Here is a 19,697-nt window from a genome sequence, read left to right as displayed (position 1 = left end):
AGCAGAAAAATGGATTTTGATATGACTTTTTCCTATTGTTTTTATGCCTGGGATGCAAGCAAAATGGTCTTGAATACTTTCTGCCTGTTCCTGCTTTCTGGAGGAATTTTGCTTCATCAAAGAAAAATTTTGTAATTAATTTTATCTCTAATTGCTAAATGTTGAGTCCTGTGATTTCCTCCCAGTCCTTTTGAAGAGCCTGCAGTAAACTGCCTTGTGTTTTCAGTGTGTCCTAGTGGGAAATACGGGAAGAACTGTGCCGAGGTCTGTCAGTGCACCGAGAACGGGACCTGCAATCCCATTGATGGATCATGCCAGTGTTTCCCAGGCTGGATAGGGATGGACTGCTCCCAGAGTAAGCAAAGGGGTTTTTTCCACCTCTGCTTTCAAAGATTGTATTTTTGTGTTTGTTTAGTGCTTTCTGAAAGTTAAAGACAGATTCTGGGGAAATCCCTGTTGTATTACAGCCACTGCCTTACTCTCTTTAGAGCTGATTTCTTTTAATTAATCTAAGTTAGCTTTGGATTGAATTAGTTTCTGCATTTGGAGTTTGCAGAAGCCAGGAAAGGGAGGTCACAAGCTCTTATCAGAAAAGAAAGCTCCATGCTCCCTTTTAATTTCTAGCTGGATTCCTTTTTATTTATTTTTTTGAAATCGTTTTCTTTCAGCTATTACATTTAGACATTATTAACCAGTAAATGTTTTCCTGTACTAAATCCCCAGAATTCAGAAATTAGGCAGCTGAAATACTTCTATTAAATGTAATTTAATTGTAAAAGTCAGTGTGGCCTTGTAGGGATGGAGGATTTCTTTCTGAAAATTGCCCAGGTAGAAGATTGGCATTTGCTGATCCCAAAGTGTCATTTCCTGCGAGCATCCCTTAATTGAAGCTAGATCACAGAGGGAGGCAATATCCGATCATTCAGAAATGTTACTTCATATTCAGGATACAACTAGCATATTAGACAGCATTCCAGAGTAAAATATATTAAACTCCAAGTGATAAAGCAGGAATCGGATAAAAACAGACGGCTGTAATTTTGCTTTTATTGTGTGTCTTCTGCAGGCAGAATATTGCTGTCAGTCAAAAACAGAAAAAAAAGAAAAGACAAGACAGAAAGCTGCACATATTCCTCATTATATTTGGCCATGTAATTGAGAAAGGGCTGTTAGTGTCTGTTAACCTTGAAAAAAGACGGTTTTCCTTACAGAGCAAGGCAGGCCAGGTCAGCAGAACCAGTTTAGGAGGCAGGACCTGGCCGTGGCTCTGTGTTTTGGATGAGCAGAGGGGACGTGGCTGTTTGCTCAGTTACTCCTTGCACACAAAGTGAACCTCTCCCAAGGCGACCCCGTCCCACTCCAGGCTCCTGTGGGCACCTGGCCTCCCCTCCCGGGCTATTTCCATCCCTGGCTCCGGTTAACCTGGAATGACCCCAAGCCAGAGCTGCACAGGAGATAATTTTAGCTCTGACTCCAGACCAGTTCTGGATTTGCTAACAGCCCCTGCAGCTCTGCCTTAGACAGGCATTGGAAAAGTATTTCTAGTTGCTTATAGCACAAACACTTCAGGCCAAATCCTGCACAGCTTTACATTGTGTGAGTCCAGTGACCTTTTGTTTGATTTATGTCATGGCAGAGTTTCTTTGGCCGTTCATTCTGGCTTTAGAGGTGTCTGTCAAATGCCAGAAACTTCCATTTATCATCCATGAAGCCATTGGCATCCATGGAAATAGGCCTGGTATCTGTACTTTCAGGTTTCCTGGGAACTGTGCCTTATTAATTCATGTCTTTTGCAGGAAGCAATGGAAAGTGCTTTTTAAAGCAAAAATATAGTTGTTATATTGAAGGGCTATCATAATTTCAGATCTTTTAGTCTGGCACTAATAACTGTAACTTACTGCATTCCTTTTTGGAGGGAGGCTTAAAATAACTTTTTAAAATGTATTAATATTGTACTTGTTGAAATATAAAATAGACCCAGAGATTTTAATTTAATATTAGCCCCAACAACAAAAGCAATCTGAATTTGTGGATGGGAATTCATACTGGAAGAAGTTTTCTTTACATTTTTACATGATTGGAGTAGCACTCTGTGCTTCAAATGAATGTGGTAATTTTAGTGGTTGATTGCATAGCAAAGTAAACCTGAATAGCTGGGCGTTATTATGCAAGAATTCCAGAATGTCAAAAAGAAAATTAAATTACCTCCATATATTGCAACCCTGCCTAAACTGGCTTCACATATAATGCCAGAGAGGCAGGGAGAGTGGCCAGAGAACAGAGTGGGGTCGTATCAAGGGTCACTGGTTCTCAGTGCAGCAAAGACCTGATCCTGCTTCCTGCCCTACAGAGGGGATCATGGAATCACAGAATCCTGGGATGGTTTGGGTGGGAAGGAACCTTAAAGATCATCCAGCCCCACCCCCTGCCATGAGCAGGGACCCCTTCCACTATCCCAGGATGCTCCAAGCCCCGGCCAACCTGGCCTTGGACAATTCCAGGGATCCAGGGGCAGCCACAGCTTCTCTGGGCACCCTGTGCCAGGGCCTACCCACCCTCACAGTGAGGAATTTCTTCCCAATATCCCATCTAACCCTTCCCACAGTGGGAAGCCATTCCCCTCTGTCCTGTCCCTCCATCCCTTGTCCCCAGTCCCTCTCCAGCTCTCCTGGAGCCCCTTTAGGCCCTGGAAGGGGCTCTGAGGTCTCCCCGGAGCCTTCTCTTCTCCAGGTGAGCACCCCCAGCTCTCCCAGTCAGGTTCCAGAGCCAAGGGGCTCCAGACCCGGGAGCATCTCTGTGGCTTCCTCTGGACTCACTCCAGCAGCTACAAATCCTTCTGATGTTGTTCCCCAGGGCTGGAGGCAGCTCTGCAGGTGGGGTGTCACCTGAGTGAGGCAGAGAGGCAGAATCTCCCCCTCACCTGCTGGGAGAAATCCCTGTGCCAGGGCTTGACAGCATGGGAGAGGTTACAGGGTGGCACCAGGGTTTGCAGAGCAATTGGTGGTTTGGAAGGACCGGCCACTGTCCAAGAAGGACTGGTCACTGTCTGTGAAGGACCTGTCACTGTCTAGGAGTCAGCAGTGCGAGGTTCTGCTGGTGTCTCACAGGTTCTCCCTTTATTGTTGCTCCTCCACAGCATTAAAACAGTATCATGGCTTTTTTTTTTTATTGTCAGCTGAAAAATGTGTTCTATTTTCATAGCTTGTCCCACTGGGTTTTGGGGCCCTGATTGCTTTCATTCGTGCAACTGCCACAACGGAGCACTGTGCAGCCCCTACGATGGAGAATGTAGATGTACCCATGGTTGGACGGGGCTCTACTGCACTCAGCGTAAGCCTTTCAGAGACAGGGAATCTGTCAAAGTATGTGCTGCTACCTCGTGTCTCTTTCAAGTATTGCAGTTTTCCCTGGAAAAGCACATGCTCTTTCTTCCTGATAACCTCACATCACCCCAAAGAAAATAGTCCTGAAGCTTTCCAAGGTTTTTTATGCCTTTGGCACTCGGTAAAGGAGGGGGAAATCATTTAGATTATTGATTCATTGTTAGAATTTGCACAGTCAGTGTCCCTGCTCGTTAATGCCCCAGTATTTGTGGTCTGATTTAGGAAAATGTTAGAGGTTTGTCACCTTAGTTCCAAATTACCAGTATGAAAGAGGAGATCTGGTGAGCCTTTTAAGAAGGTTCTTTCACTTGCAAGTAATTGATTGATCCTTGATCTTCCAGAGAGTTTCTGTTTAGCATCTTTCACTTCCGGAAAATGTGGTTTGTATAGATGGGTCAAGTTTTCATTCTTCTGAAACACTTAAGAGGCAATTCTGTAAAGATGAGAAACATTACTTCAAGAAAATTGGCTGTCACTATCTCTGCATTTACACCATCAAATAAATGTCATGAAACATACAGAGGCTGAAAATCCATAGATTTATAAACCCACATACTTCGTGCTTATAACACATCTGAGTTTGGGTTTCAACTTATTTCTTACTCTTTCCTTGTTCTAATTGCTGAAAGGTTGCCCAGCTGCTTTTTATGGAAAGAACTGTGCCAATGTGTGCCAGTGTCAGAACGGAGCTGACTGTGACCACATCACTGGGCAGTGCACATGCAGGACGGGATTTACAGGCAAACAGTGTGAGCAGAGTAAGTACCAGTGACCTCAGTTCTCTCTTTCTCCAGAAAGGGGGGTGTATTTCAGAATTCTTGCACAAACAGGCTCTTAGATGAGGTGTTGATGTCAGGAGGATGGTGACTCCAGGCACCTGATGTAATCCATAGGGAAGAGAGGATGCCTCTGGAAAACTGGATGGTCTGAGCATAAAGAAATTCAGTGAATCCCTGCAAACTGGGCCTTTCATTCCCAGACTAAATTTAGGTGACAGAAGGCAAATCACTGCAGTCAGTGCTGATTGGATAGGGCCTTCCCAAACAATTTGTACCTAATTAATACAAAAGCAGCCCTAAAGCCTCCTCAGGCCTTGTTAATGCTGTTGAGAGCAACAGCTCCAGGTTTCCCAATGCATGAAGACAGCCAGAAGGGTTAAAAGAAATAAGTCATTTCTGCTCTCTGCCTTCCAAGGAATACTGGGGATATGGGGCTTTCCCACAGAAGTTATGATGTAGACATGGGCCAAATAAAGATTCATCTTTACAATGAAAGCAGATCAAGGAAATCAAGGTTGCTTGCCATTTTGGGAAGGGTCTGTGTGTAGCTTGAGCAGTGAGCAAGTGTTTCTCAATGAACTTCAGTTACCTTGCAAGGGTTCTGGAATTTCTTGCTGGAATTGTTGTCCATATCCCACTGGAATATTTAGCAGGCTGTGCCAAATACCTTCTTTAAAGAACATGGAATGAGGGTCATGGAAACTGGATGTGCTGCAGCTGAACAATTACTTGTTTGTCCAGTGCAGTAATTCACAAGGAAAATTCTCACACACTTTCTGGGATTCTAAACACAGGTGATATTCATCTCACCTTCCCAAGGCATGAAGTCCACAGGGTTCCCTTCCTTTTTTTTGGCAGTAAGGTAGTTCAGTAATATTCCTGCTAGATTTGCAAGGGAAGGCTTTTTAACTATAGCTTGCTATGTGGCTCTTTATGGAAGTATTTGTGCATGTAACTCAGTTCATAAATATGTTTTTGCACACACTTGGATTTAGCAAAGTGAGTATCTCAGGGCCAAATGTGCTCTGGGGGGTATTGCACACAGCACCACTGTAACTCTGTAAGTGGCAAAATTTCTGAAATTTGGGGACACCCTTTACTGCAGCCACAATCAAAATACGAAACTAAAGAGTCCCACGAAGAACTGCACAATAGCAGATTTTATATGAGGACCTGCTTTATAATTTGACCTCTGTACAAAGCCTGAGGCTTTCTTTTCTATCCAAACTACAAATGGATTTATTTACTTGTTCTTCTACTGTTTAATCTAAAAGAATCTCTTCATTAAGATTCCTTCCTTCTTCAAATCCTGCTGAATGGGCAGTCACACTGCATTGCAGATGAAATGCCTAATTGCAGGCATCATTTCTGTGGTGCAGTCCCAAAATTTAGGCCTTATTTATCTTAAGTAGGCTGCAGGCTAATATAAGAATGAGCATTAATTGTAATAATTTTGGTTTTTTCTTTGTTTGAGTACCAAGAGATTAAAGAAAGAGACAGAATTTTAACACAGGCTGCAAATCAAAAAACAGATACTGGCTATGGTTCTCTACTTAATATTAAATTTTGGCTCCCAGAAGCTACTTTGAGACTGACATTGGGGACGTGTTGTCATGCAATGAAAAACATTTGCACTGACACACAAGGAGTCACATCTTGAACAATATATTCCACAGGATCATAGCAAGTGTGCATGTTTTCAGTAATGCAGCTTCTCCATGGAAATAAGTGGGATGTGACGGACATTGTTTGTTTCAATTTGTTATTGAATAGTGCTTCCAGAAGTACAGTAAGCTGCCTACAGATTTATTGTAATAGCCCATCATGGTAATTGTATGAATAAATTTCTCAGCTGGACATTCAGTCATTTTGTCTTTGATAGAGACACAAAGACAGGATAGAAATTCCTGCTCTGTTAAGAACCTGACATGGAAGCAGAGCTAATCAAACCATTCAGATGCTCAGTTCTGAAATTCCACCTGCAGTGTTCTGTTCACCTCCTGGCACTAGTAGGGATGAGTAGGAAAGCATGTGGCATTTGTTTGGTAAAAGCCATTGGGTTCATATAAAGGTTCATTAAAACTTTTCTTTGCAATTCCCCCCATGAAAAAAAACAGGTGGGTTGGTGAAAAATGCTGAGCTCTGTTGTCTACAGCTTCTGAGCTCAAGCTCTGTTAAACTCTGAACATTTGTAATATATATAAAGTCTTCTAAAGCCTTTGTCCCTATCACTGATTTCATTGTATGAATTTTCCAGAAAATTACAGCTTAATAAGTAATAAACTGTACATGGAATACATTTAGCTTCTGCTTTCAAATAATAATAATTTCACATTAGGGTTTTATCCTAGAGATCCTAAAACCAGGGAGACTTCTCTACTGAATTTCCCATGGCAAGTGTTGTGCCCATTCCTGAAAACAGTAGAATTCTTTCCAGTGTTTTTCTTTGGCTCCCCAGAGTGTTCTCCAGGAACATTTGGTTATGGTTGCAAACAACTGTGTGAGTGCATGAACAATGCAACGTGTGACCATGTCACAGGCACTTGCTACTGCAGTCCAGGCTTCAAAGGAATCCGATGTGATCAAGGTACAGTGGATTCTAACTATAAAATCCCTCTCTCCCTCTCTCTCTCCCCTCTCCAATGATCTACTTGCCTTAAAAAAACAGTGTTTCAAAAATGAAATGCACGATTCAATTTACAGTGTGTTATGAATTACTTTTAACAGCGGCTCTTATGATGGAAGAATTAAACCCCTATACTAAAATTAGTCCTGCTCTTGGATCAGAGAGGCACTCAGTGGGAGCAATCATTGGAATTATTATTCTCCTTCTAATTATTATGGTCTTGCTGGCACTCTTTGTGTGGTATCGACGGAAACAGAAGGAGAAGGGCCATGACATGCCAAGTGTATCTTACACTCCAGCCATGAGGATGACTAATACAGATTACTCACTTTCTGGTAAGGGTCTTTTTATCTTAATCAAATCCGGACTGATATTCCTGTCTGTTGGGGAAATACAAGTTTCTGTGATGTGTAACGTGTATTATCGAGCCTCAAAAATAATGACACTTCCATTCTTCCCCAGAATACCGTGATCTTTAAACACATAAATGGGACAGGAAAGCAAATATAAAACTGATTTAAGCTGCTTTCTGTGTGGAAGTTGATATGGGATATACCTAGGCAGGAAATATGTTGCATGGAATTTTGAGTCATGTGCATTCCTGTTGCGGTGCAGAGATGTTTTCCCTTTGTGAAATCTTGGGAAGCCTTTATTTGTTTGAGGAATGGGACTGACTGGGTCAGTCATAAGGTTTTGGTTTTGTTTGTGTTGCAGTTTGTGATTTGAGGTGTCTATTTGTTGTCACTCTCTGCTGTGTGCGGACCAGTCCTTGTCATGTAGACAGCTGGTGGGAATCATCTTCCCAGGAACTGAGGAAAGCAGGACAGAGGAAGAAGAAGGGTCTTTAGCATCAAAGCATTATTTTCTGTCTATCCTCTGCTACTGCTGTGGAGGACGGCTTTTCTTGACAGATTGGCTAAATTTTGGAGGATGTGATCTCCTTTTCAACACTGTCATTCCTATTCATTCCTCTTTGGCCAATATCAGGGATGATGCCAGGCAGGAGGTGGCTTTAATTCCTTCTGCTTTCCCCGCTGTCTCTAGCGGGGATCTTCTCAGGGTTTGCTGCCCTCTGACTTCTCTTCCCATTAAATGGCTGAAACTCCAAGTCCAAGTAAATACAAGCCTGTGGGACTGGCAGAGGTTGACCCAGCAGCTCTGCTTCCCCGGGCCCACAGTGCCTTTTTCTTTTTGCTTTCTACTCTAAATGCACAAGGCCCCTGGCTTCTCTGCTGTGTCAGGGGGACATGGCTGGAAGCTTTTTATGGACTCCCCTGCCAAGGATGTGCCTGGAGGGAGCCTCTCCCATTAAGCCAATGATAGTAATGCCTGGCTACACCTAGAATTTAATCACGGAGCTTCTCATGGCATGGTGACTTCAGTCCTTGTGTTGGGGACGTTTTCCTGCCATGGTGTGTCCCACATCAGGGGCTCTCTGCTGAACACCATTGACTAAATTCATATTTAGACCACTCAGTAGAGCATTCCTTCTTCTGATAGCTATAAACGGGGGGGGGGGGAGTTATCACAGATCTCCCCTCATTCCTTCTTATTTTTAATTTTAGCTTTGCTGGCTCTTGCTTAAGCTGCCTATTTGGGTAAGAAATACATGTTCTTCACTTTTGTCTCAGGTGCAGCCACCTTTCCCAGAGCTTGTGATGCCATATGATACTTAAGCATGTGAGGAACAAAAGTATTTTGGAGATGGCTGAATTCCTGGATACATGCTAAATAGCTGAGGGATCACATCCCTCATCTGCACCAAACCTGGGATCTCTTTTGGTACCTGGGCAGGGAGTTTAATTCTGGCCCTCATGGCATTCCTGCTCTGTGTCAGCTCAGTTTCTAAAAACCCTCAATACCAGGTCTTTACAATCCCAAACAGCACCAGGTCTGTGGGGTGTCATAGGCTTCTCTAGAAAGAAAGTGGATAATGGTTCTCTCCTGTTCATCTCAGTCAGTGATGGAGATGCAGAGACTGGGCCTTTTCTTTCTTCTTTCTTTCTTTGTTCAGTCCTTGTAGCAATAGAAATTGTATCACTCAGGAAGCTGCAGCAGAGTGGGGTCAGGCATCTCTTTCTGGAGGTCACAAGGACAGTTTCCTTCCTCCCCCCCTTGGAAAACTTCTGCCATTTGAGCTTGCAGAGGAAGATTAAGAAGTTAGAAACAAATTCAGCTCATTATAAATTGCCTGCAGGTACCAGCATTGTTTCAAATTTTTGTTTTTGCCCTTTTTAGAAGGGCATTTACAAATTCTAGACAAGACCTTCTGAAAACTCCCTGCCAAATCCTGACTGTCCTCCAGTACATTCGCCTACTGGGACTTTCAGTAACTGCCCAAACTTTGGCTTTACCAAGGCTGCTTCACTTCCAGAGACCAGAGAGGCAGGAAAAGGTGCTGATGTGCACCTTCCTCAGCAGAAAGTGGAGAGGTGGATACTGAGACAAGCTCACAGATAAGGAATATGTGGCTGGCAAGACAACACGGGTGTGTCTGAGGGCAGGTGTGCACGTGTGTGTTGTAGAGGATGCTGAAGGACAGCAGCAATATTGCAGAGAGGGAACAGGGATTCCAACCTTCACCTGGGTGTTTGCGTGTGGATTAAAGGCAGAATACCATGTAAAGGTACTTGTCCAATGAATGTAATCCCATGTAAACCCATGTACTTTGGCAGGAATTCCACCTGGATGGCTGCAGCATCCAGCCCTCTGTGGGTTGTAACGTTACGGCTCTCCTGAATCAACAGTTGTTATTTTGCCTGTTTACTCTTATTTGAGTAATGGTGGTGTTGTTTCTGAATAGAGTCACATACACAGATCCCAAACTCCTGGAGGCAGCAATTTCTTCCAGCACATTTATTTCTGGAGGATGTTTTTGGTCTTTACGCCCTCAGCTTTTGTGAGGCTGATAATCCGTGCATATGTGTGAGAGAGATTATGAGGAAGGAGAACCCCTTGGGCAGCCCTTGGACCCTTTTGCATTTGTAGATGAAGGTTGTGGCAGCAAAACACACACTTTGCCCAGCAGCCAGAAGACAAGAAAACCACCTGTGCTGGGAGAGCTTATCCACAGCATATGGATCTGAGAGCAAACTTTCCCAAATAAGTCTGAAATCAAAACGATGCTCCCCAGCATGAGAGCAGTGCACTACATCCAAAAAAGATTTTAAAGTGCAGGTTGTTTAGTTCAAGGAGATGGGGCCAGAAGGGAAAACTGTGTGGTGGTGCTGGAGAGCAGCAGAGATTTCTTAGTGGGACTTCCACAAGGACTTGTCCATGGGCTGAAGTGATGTTTGAGGTCTTATCAAGGTCTTAGCAAACTTTCTGGTATGTGTGAATCCTCTGGTGAGAGCCAAGAGCCAAGCAAAGCTTGATACGAATAAAGCATTGTGGATCCTGAAGCCTAGACAAGACACTTCCAGAAATGATCTGCAGATGATGGGTGGTGGGAGGTGGCAGAATGAACCCTCCTGTTTGGAGCCTTCAGCCATCTCACTGACACTGTGTGGGTGGAGAAGACCCACACAAAGAGAAGGAAGAAGTTCCATTTAGCAGTTAAGAACTCTGGGTCTATATTTACTGCAGAGTGCTCACTTAGTCCCTTTTCTGTGGCTGGGCTTGTGCCCAGTTTCCACAATACTGTCCTGCAGGATGAAGACTGATGCTCTCTGTGTCACCCCACAGCCCAGGCTCAGAGCAGGAGCTCAGTCTAATTCCCTTTCTTTTAGGCATTTAAGTGTTTCCTTATTGTTCAGACCAGAATAAAATTCTCACCTTTGAGAAGAGAGAGATTTTTTGTGGGTTGAGGGGTTTTTTTTGGGTTTGTTGTTGTTGTTGTTGTTGGGTTTTTTTAAACAGGAACAGCATTAGATTTGAATTTGATGTATTTCCAGCCAGCAGTTACAAGAGCTTCATGAATAAATGCGTAGAAAATGGACTGTGCTATCAAGGTAAATCAGCCTGGGTGGCTACTCAAGTATCGACCAAAGGGAACTGTGTAGAAAGAGTAATTCTGAGTTCAGGGTGCTGCATGCAAGGTGGGGAAGAAAAGGATTTTGGGGATGTGTACAAGCTCAGGGTCATTAATTCAACACTAAGTAGTAGAGCAGTGTGGTAGAGTTTTATTTCAGCTCATTTTCGGTGCAAAAAACAAGCTACAGCCAGATAAGCTGGTTGAGAACTCGCATTGTCTCAGCTGGTTCCTGGTGGCACTGGTGTGTGCCTCGAATCCCCCAGAAGAGCCAGAGGGTCCTGGCTCTTTCTTCCAGTTGGTCCTTGCCCACAGCCAACAGATAAGGGAAGGGGGAAAGCAGAGCTGACTCCACCAACACTCACTTTCAGAGCAGAAAGGCACAGATCCAAGTGTCCGTGTTTAACTGGGACCGTGGGTTGTGGGGAGGGCGGACGAGCCCTTGAGCCAAGCCCCCTGAGCAGGCTCAAGGCTGTGTGAGCAGCTGTGTGGGTGGTGGGCACACACTGACACGAGGGGTGAGTTCCAGCCCCAGCTCTCACTGGCAGACCCCAAGAGAGGTGTGTTTCCTGTTAATTTGATTGCAAATGTCACAGAGGTGTAGCTGGGGGAGATGGCAGAGCCCCGGAAGCCTGGCTGAAAGGTGTGCAATGCAAAGACTTTAGCTCTGGAATCACATCCTGAGCTGAGCTAATTTGCTAGCAGCAACTCCGGAAAACAGCTGGGACTCAAAGGCTCTGCACTTACCACAAAATAGAGCTGACCTCGAAAATCCCTTCGCATGTTTCAGCAGAAAATAAGTGCCCGGACAGAGCTGCACATACAGGAGCAGCTTCTCCCGAGCCCTGAGCCACAGCCCTTATGTAAGAGACACCCTGCAGATAAACCCACTTCTTAGAAACAGGATATTCTGCAGTAAATTAAGCTCAATCTAGATCTCCACAAGATGTCAGCAAAGCAAAGTGCATGTTCAGAGTAAGGCAAATACAGAGGGCAAGGAGAGGTGGGTGATGGTGGCTGGGGACCCCCTGTCCTTCCTCACCCATCGCTGCCAGCCTTCACTAAAGGTGGTGATGGGCTCAAGCAGCCACCCCAGCACTTCATTACGCTTTGACATGAAGGTGTTCCCCACAACCAACCTCTCTGCCTGCAGTTTGAGCCCATGCTTTATTAAAACCCATTCATTTGCTCCTTACAGGGCTTTGCTGTTTAAATGATGTTGCTCCAGTTGAAGTTTTCCATCCCTTCTCCTGATGGTACTTTGAAATATGCATCAATTTGTTATGCAGCTGGAACCAGATTGGGATTGATGTTTTCATTAGAACTGCCAGTATAAATATGATGCCTTTCTTGGTAAATTATTCTGTTTGGTAAATGTGTTTATAACTTAAATTGAGGAAATAGATAAAATGTCACTGAGCATACAATATAACTGCCCAGGTTTGCCTTTCAGGGCTCCAGTTTTTGTTTTTAATAAGCCTTTGCACACAACGTAAAGCATTTTGGACTCCTTGGTACAGTTATAGCACCTTTGTTTCTAACATTACTCTGGATTATGTAACAAAAGGTTTCATTTGTTTCAACTGCAAGACTGCTCGGGAGCTCTTCCATAGGTTAAACTAAGGAGGCAGCTGTGTTGCAGCCCATCCATTTCCCAGGTTTTGCTTCCCTTCTCTCACCTGCAAAGCAGCTGGATTGTCAGGAATGACTTTATTAACATCTTCAAGAAGATAATACTGTATTATTTAAACATTTTGCTTTTTTCTCTTATGTTTAATGCTAATAGCCAAGAGCTTCACACTATAAAGCAGGATAGATTGCATCTGCAGATGTGTTAGAACACCCAGTACTCCAGTAAAGATTTCTAAACTAGATTGTCTCTACCATGTTTTCAGTTTCTTAAGAACTGTTGTGGCTTCCAAAGTATTTTGTGATGACTTGTTTTCTTCCCAGATATACCCCAAGGTAGCAGCAGTGTTCATTGTTTTTCCAATCCAAGCTACCACACTCTCTCATGTGGGGTGACTTCACGCTTCTTTCCCAGTAATCTGGATGGAAACAGCTCCTGTAAGGTAGATATTACCCCACCCCACTGTAGCAATGTTCTTATCAGTTCAAGGAAATCAACCAATGCAATGTCTCTCGAGCCCTGTTGTCTGCCAGCATTATTTAAAACTCCAGGGTAGCATTCCTGACATCCCAGACACAGAAAGGTTGGCTTTCCCCTCTCTGTATCTTCCCAATCTCTGGGAATGGGAACTGGAGTCTCATGCCTGTCTGGCTTGGTGTCTTAGCAACTCTAAGGTATGTTTGCTTCTCAGAAGAGATAAATAACTCAATAAATATAATTATCCATTAACACAACACAAGTAAATCAATGAAGCATTAATCAGTAATCTCACTTTGCTGTTTCATTGTTTCCCACATCAGTAGACACGCAAATTCCCTGCTGACACAGACAATCCGAAAGATGCAAGAAGGTCCCTGGGGTGCTTTTGAGGACTGTCCTGACTGATCCAGGGACACTTCTGGGAGCTCTGCTGTCACTCCTGGCTCTCCAGCAGAGCTATTCCAGCCCTTTCGCTGGAACATCCAGGAGCACCTTCCTTATCATTTGTTGCAATTGATTCCCTCAGACCATTCATGAACAACACTGTGACTTAATTCAGCACTTTTGCAGTAAATTTAGATATGGCAAATGGTAAAACAGCACTTCTTTGGAGCCTTAATAAGCCCAGGTGGGGCAAAGCAGAGGGAGCAGGGGAAAAAGGAAATGCAGTTGATTTCATCAAGGTCGTCAGCTTCAAAAATGATGGTACTTCAGGCTGTGTCACCTTAATCCAAATGTAACTATTGACTGGAATGCCATAAGAACAAGATTAATGCAAAAAAAGACAGTATTGTACAGGACAGGCAAAAATATCTCTACATGTGCTCTTGTAAGTCATTTCTGGTTATTAAAAGAAAATCTCATTAAAATGTGATAAAAAGGCTGGCTCCAGAGATTTCTGAGAAATGTTTAGACAGATGTGTAAATATGTTTTTTGATGTAGATAGTCCCCTTGCATCCTGAATTTTTGCTCCCCAAATTGAAAGTGCAAACGCTCATAAATGTCAAATTTAGGATGAGTGTCCATCTGGACCACTAATCCTTTTGCAGAAATTTAAATGAATTCTAAAAAGGTCAAAGCCAGCACCTATCCTGGATTCCCAGCCTGCAGTGCCATCTTCTCACTGAACTACTTCAAAAATTAAGCTGCTGGAAAGGTTTAATCCCCAAGTGGTGCTTTGGGACTCGCCCGAAAGCTGCTCCCCCTGCTGCAGCTCTGGCCATTGTAGTCAGTCAGGTTGTCCTGATAGGCACTGAAAGACCAATAGAACTGGTATTTTCAGGGCATTTATCAAAATATATGGCTTGATATTTCCTTTAGATCTCCCACCATCTCACTTATTAATGAGAATGCTTTGCAGTGCTGAATAGCTGAGGATGGCCAAAAATACACTTTGTCTGTCTGCAGCTCTGCAGCCAAGTAAGACAAAGGAGCATATAAAGCCCTAATAGCTGCCTTAACGAGTTCATTTCCAAATCAGTTTGCCTGGTGCCATTCTCACTTTCTGCAGAGAAATGTGCACAAGTTGTACATGGAGGATTCATTTCTTATAGTGCCAGCTGGGGTCACAAAGGAACCAGCACAGAAGCAAAATGAAAAAAAATGGCAGAGTCTCTGATGTGCTGAGCCAGAGCCCAGGGTGTGTTATCCTCCCTGTGCTCCGAGGAGATCAGGCCTGGAGGCGATGGGCTGGAGCCATTCCTCCCTCAGAGCTTGGGCAAAGCACAAAGGCAGGACAGCTGGGAGCCCTGCTCCAGTTTGAGGAGGGTTGAGAAGAGTTTTCTCTCCTGTGCTTCCCTGCCCTTCTCTCCTTCCTTTCTGTGGCTTTTGCCTTTTCTCCCCTCTTTTCTTGGTGATCTCTCCACTCTATTGTCTTTTTTTTTTCTCGTGTCCCTTTTCCTAGTCTCCTTTTTCCCCCAACTCTACATATATAATTCCTATTTCCTTCCTTCTCTCCTCTCCCATCCCTCTCACATCTCCAGAATCTTTGGCCGGGGCTCCCAGCCCTGTGTACTGACCCTGCTGCAGTTCTTAGGGTGGCACCTCTGGACGGAAGGGGGTGGGTGAGGATTTAGCAGGAGCTGGAGGGCCCAGCACTGCACTGGGGACAGTTTGTGACACGGGTCTGTCTGCACAGGACAGGAGCAGGGCCAAGCTTCAGCAGGGAGAAGGATCTCACCTCCTCATTCCCCCTCTGCCAGACAGACATTAGGCCACTGCTCAGGATCCTGAAGGTGAATCATTGAAGCTGCTGAGAGACAAGTAGCAGTGGAGGCATTAAACCCCCCACAGTGTGTTTGGGGCTGGGTGGTTGTGCCAGCAGAGCACAGCAGTCTCTGTGGAACACGGGCAGGAGGAAAACAAGGAGGAGGATAAGGGGGAGCCTATGAGAAGAGACTGAAAAAAGGCTTGGCTGCTTTTATCTGGCAAAATGAATGCTGAGGGGGAGCATGATTGCCATCTATAAATACAGCAAGGTAAACACGAGGAGGGAGGAGAGCTATTTAAGTGAGATGACAGAGCTGGCACAAGAACGAATGAGGATGAACTGGCCATGAATGCATTGAAGCTGGAAATTAGATTTCTACCATCAGATCAGTGAGATTTTGGAATAGCTTTCCAGGAAGACTAATGGGACAAAGAAACCTGATTACTGTTAAAATGGAGCTTGATCGGCTCTCTGAGGGATCATGTGCCTGGGTGTTTGCAGTAAAAGGCAGCTGGACACAGGGACTGGGTGATCCAAGCCCTTCCAGTCCTGTCCCCAGGCCTGTGCCAGGTGCCAGCAGGAGCTTGTAGGGCTGAGCTTCATCTCTGTGCAAGGTCCCCAAGAATGATCTGCAGCTCTGAGGTTCAGGAGGAGGCTCCAGCAGCTCAGGACAGGTTTTTAACTCCCAGCACTTTGCCCTTCCCATGGGATTGAGCTTGGCAAGTCACCTTGGGGGAAATGCTGGAGTCAAGAGATACCTTACTGTGAGTTTAAGTGAAGCCAAACATTGACCTTTCTTCTACAAGTAGGTTTGGCCTTTTTCTCATGACATGTGCAGCACCAACTAGTAATGATGCTGCAAGTTACCAAGGAGTATCAGACATGAACTCAGGTGAACTTTTGCCACAGAATTACTGCACCAAAAATTTCCAAAGGACATAAACAGAGATTACTTACCTCCATACCCATGTCTTTACTTCAGAGCTCTCATTGCTGGAGCTACAGACCAGATTTCAGGACCTATTTTGCTCAAAGGGTGTTAGGCAGGACCACTCACAGAACCACTCTCAGGGCTTCAATGCCAGCTTTGTATTTGAGTTTTTGAGTTGTGCATGAAGTAAAAACATCTCACTTTTACCAAGTGCTGCAAAGTTTGTGAAGAATCCTCTGTGTAAAGAATGAGGCTGCTGCACTGGTCAAAAGCAAATGGAGGATTCTCACCTTGAGATTTTGCAAAGCACATAATTCCACCCTCACTCCCTTCCAGCATCGCAGCAAAAGTCCAGGTGTTGGTTTCTGCAGACGTCATAAAAATCAATTGCTATTAGATGTCCTGAATTTTTAAAGCCAGCAGTTTCACATCTATTAAAGGAAGTTCTAAATTCTACCAAAGACTTCACATAAAATTAGAAACTGGAAAACAGAGGTCACTGGAAATGGTCTGACTGGATGTCACCCAGCTAATAAAAAGGAATTCAGTACAGAAAGCATCATTAAAGTACCTTTGACTAAAACTTGCCCAAGAAAAAGGAGGACTGAAAATACAGAATGGCTGCAGAATGTTCAGGATGAGCATCTAAAAGTGAGCAGCACAAGCTTGGACCAGGGAGATCTGAAGTCAGTAGTCGGGGAAATAAATGGCAAATTATTGATTGCTCTCCTGGAAGATAAAAGTATGATGGAATTCCTGCCAGCACTTCTTTGCCTAATCACCATGGACCTAAAAACCTGAGCAGTGACAAATGGCTGGTGGTGATCAAGTGGCCACTGTCATCTATCCAGCTATTTCAGACAGGCAGATAATGACTTTGCTTTATTCAGGCTGGTATCTCGTTGATCTTAAAGGAAAAGTTGCCAGATATGAGGTAGTTTTAACCAAATTGCTAAAATTACCAGCCTGGAATTTTAATGGATAAATTTACTATGAAGGATTTCTTCCTCCAGAAAATCAATTTTGCTTCACAGTAAAAATTGAAGTATTTTCTATCTTAAAAAAAAAAAAGTTAACAAATTACAGTGTGTTAAGAAATTATAGTAGCACAAAGAGACAGCTATAATCACATTTCTTCCTAATTGCTGCATTCAGAAAAACTTAGAAATGTCCCCAAATCATTTCATTTTAAAAAATCAATTCTAGCCCATAGGTCTTCATGCCAAATTTTAGGTTTGTGAGCTGATTTATAAATCCTGCAAACCCACAGCTTTTAATAGAAACCCCGACTTTAATAAATGTGCTCTAAGTGGTGCAGCTGGGTTGAAAAATCAGCATTTGTGTTCTGGCTGTAAGTTTTGAAGAGAAGACTGAAGCCATGGGCTCTGCTGAGGAGAACTGATGGTGTCAAGGGTTGAATTCCTCCCAGTGACCACATTGCAAACATATCTGCTCTTCATCCCCCTGCCACAGGGACAACATCGGGATGCTGCATCCCGAGATTGGGTGGCAGTGGCACTGAGGGCTGTTGGATAGGGCTGTGGAGGGGTGAAAATGCCTTTAGAATGTCGCTGTAGGTGCTGAGTGCCAGCTGGGGTTTAATATCCCAAGAGGCTTCAATACCTCAGTAGGTTTTTTGTTCCAGGTCTAAAAAACCATTGAGACAGCTAAGCAAAAATTAATGAGATATCATGAAAAATGAAATGTGGTAATTTTGAATGCTCTCTTTTAATTTTAACCTCATTTTTGTTAAGCATTTTCTTGTAAATACAGTAAAATAGCAGAGCTGAATGCTCCCAAACACAGCAGGAGCCTTCCCAGTCTGAAAGGGCAATGATGACACAGGAGGGCAATGATGGCTTCATAACTCTTCAGAAACAAGGTTGGGATTTGCTCTTGAATTGACACTTCCTAAGGACCAGCTGTATTCCAGCAGGTGTGGCTTTCAAGGGAATAATGCTAGGTGGAAAACTCAGCAGTTTCAACACCTACAGCAATTCCCAGACCCTCCCTGCAGGGCTCAGCTGGTGACCACTCAACTGTGGAGCCCTTTTTGCTTGTCCCAGCCCAGTGGGGCCGTGGACCCCCAAAGTAGAGGCCCCTCTCCTTCCACTGCATGCTCTGGGAGATGCTGTCCCAGCAGCAGCACCTGGAGGGCAGCCCTGGACTCTCCTCTTCGCTGGCAGATCCACACAGGCCTTTGTACTCCGTTATTGCCAAAGTTATTTTCCTTGAACTGAGAGAACTCATGTCCCCCTTGCATCTCTTGTCACTGAACCCACAGCTGTCTCAGCAGATCCTGTAGCTCCAAGCAGCCCCTGTCTGCATGCTGGTGTAGGGGGTTTGATCCATCCATCCCCATGGGTTATTTTGGAGCGTGTCACTCCATGTCCACAGGCATCCAGGTCATGGTTCCAAAGGAGATCCTGTGTTTTCCAGCATGTTTGTGTTCATGGCTTGGTGAAGTGACTTTCCTTTGTGATTTTCCCTAATGCTAGTGAACAACTGTCCAGCTCACACAGATAAAGGGCTGAGATGGTGAGGCCAAGGCAGGAGTCACCTCCCATTTTTATTCTGGACATCCTTGGGCTGTAGTCTGGGGTGGGAACTGTCTGTCTCTTCCAGTATTAACCCATTATCATACTCTTTGAACAGCTCAGTAACAAAATCCTTGACAGAGAAACTGCAGACTGGAGACCCTACAGCTATCTGAATGAACTAGGTCAGTAATTTTTAAACACTTTAACCCTTTAGTAGACTTTTGAGCAATTCCAAATCCAAATCAGCCCTTCATAAAGGCATTAACAATAATGAGGAATATTGGTGTTGTCTTTATTTCACAACCAGAATTGCCAGTAGTGAAAGATGGAGAATTAAAAATTGTTTCCTTTACCACAAACCACAGACTGGGAAAGCAGAGTCAATATTCATTTTAGTCTCCCATCCAAGGCTGCTCTGTCGAATCACTATCATCTAATCTATAAATGTTTTTTTAAGGACTAACTCAGGACATTAAAAATTCAAAATTGGCATTTTTTTTTTCCTTTCATGCTTAATAAAGCTTAGCACTAAATACTGGCATCTTGATGAAGGTGTGTAGCCTTTGTGGGAGCTGGGGTGTGCAATGCTCTGTTATCTCTCAGTAAATCATTCCATGGCAATTCTGAACCACCAGCCAGTGCAACCAAGCCAAGAGTGAAGTTTAATTGCCTGTTCTGAGTTCATTCTCCCTGGCTTGAGTTTTAACAGGGTTTTTAGCAGCTCTTAGCTCAAATCCTGCCCAGATTTAGTGCTTTGGATGTTATTTGTTTTCCTATCTGAGCACTTGGAGTTTGGCTTGTCAGTGGCCGAAAGCATTTGCCCTGTCCTTTACTGAGATTAGTAATATCTCACTGAAAATATGCAGGAGGAGGGAAAGTGCAGCATTAAGGAGTATTACAGGATTTTTAAGGTCAACTATCTCACAGCTCACACAGCAAAGGAATGAACATAGGGCAGCACCAGGCATCACACCCTGCCACTGCCCCTGGTCCCACACCATGCCTCACTCCAAAGATAACTCTTCCCTGCATCAGGAAAATCACAAACCTGTCAAGCTTCAGTGCAAAATCTCTTCATCCTTAAAACCATCAATGTTTTCTGTGTAACAAGCTGCAGAACCACTGTTGTGCTTATCTGTATGTGACAT

General features: G+C 44.0%; 1 protein-coding gene across 14 annotated transcripts in view; it reads left to right on the top strand.

Annotated features, from left to right (window-relative positions):
* MEGF11 (multiple EGF like domains 11) overlaps window positions 1–19,697 on the top strand; it is a 255,625-nt gene that overhangs the window by 223,322 nt on the left and 12,606 nt on the right. For 5 of the 14 annotated variants that reach the window (XR_004242750.1, XM_032122617.1, XM_032122616.1 and 2 more), the window contains 7 exons: window positions 227–355; window positions 3,202–3,330; window positions 4,013–4,141; window positions 6,621–6,749; window positions 6,890–7,123; window positions 12,712–12,830; window positions 18,665–18,731. Coding sequence is in view for 11 of the 14 variants with exons in the window: in XM_032122617.1 (XP_031978508.1) it covers window positions 227–355; window positions 3,202–3,330; window positions 4,013–4,141; window positions 6,621–6,749; window positions 6,890–7,123; window positions 12,712–12,830; window positions 18,665–18,731 (936 nt within the window). In the remaining 3 variants the exon portion in view is untranslated. The remainder of the gene's footprint in view (window positions 1–226; window positions 356–3,201; window positions 3,331–4,012; window positions 4,142–6,620; window positions 6,750–6,889; window positions 7,124–12,711; window positions 12,831–18,664; window positions 18,732–19,697) is intronic. The other 9 variants (XR_004242751.1, XM_032122623.1, XM_032122621.1 and 6 more) reach the window with 4 other exon arrangements.

The sequence above is a fragment of the Corvus moneduloides genome, chromosome 13 (genome assembly GCF_009650955.1).
Source record: "Corvus moneduloides isolate bCorMon1 chromosome 13, bCorMon1.pri, whole genome shotgun sequence".
In the NCBI taxonomy this organism is placed as follows: domain Eukaryota; kingdom Metazoa; phylum Chordata; class Aves; order Passeriformes; family Corvidae; genus Corvus; species Corvus moneduloides.
The sequence above is the reverse complement of the archived record's forward strand: the minus strand, read 5'-3'. Positions and strand labels throughout refer to the sequence as shown.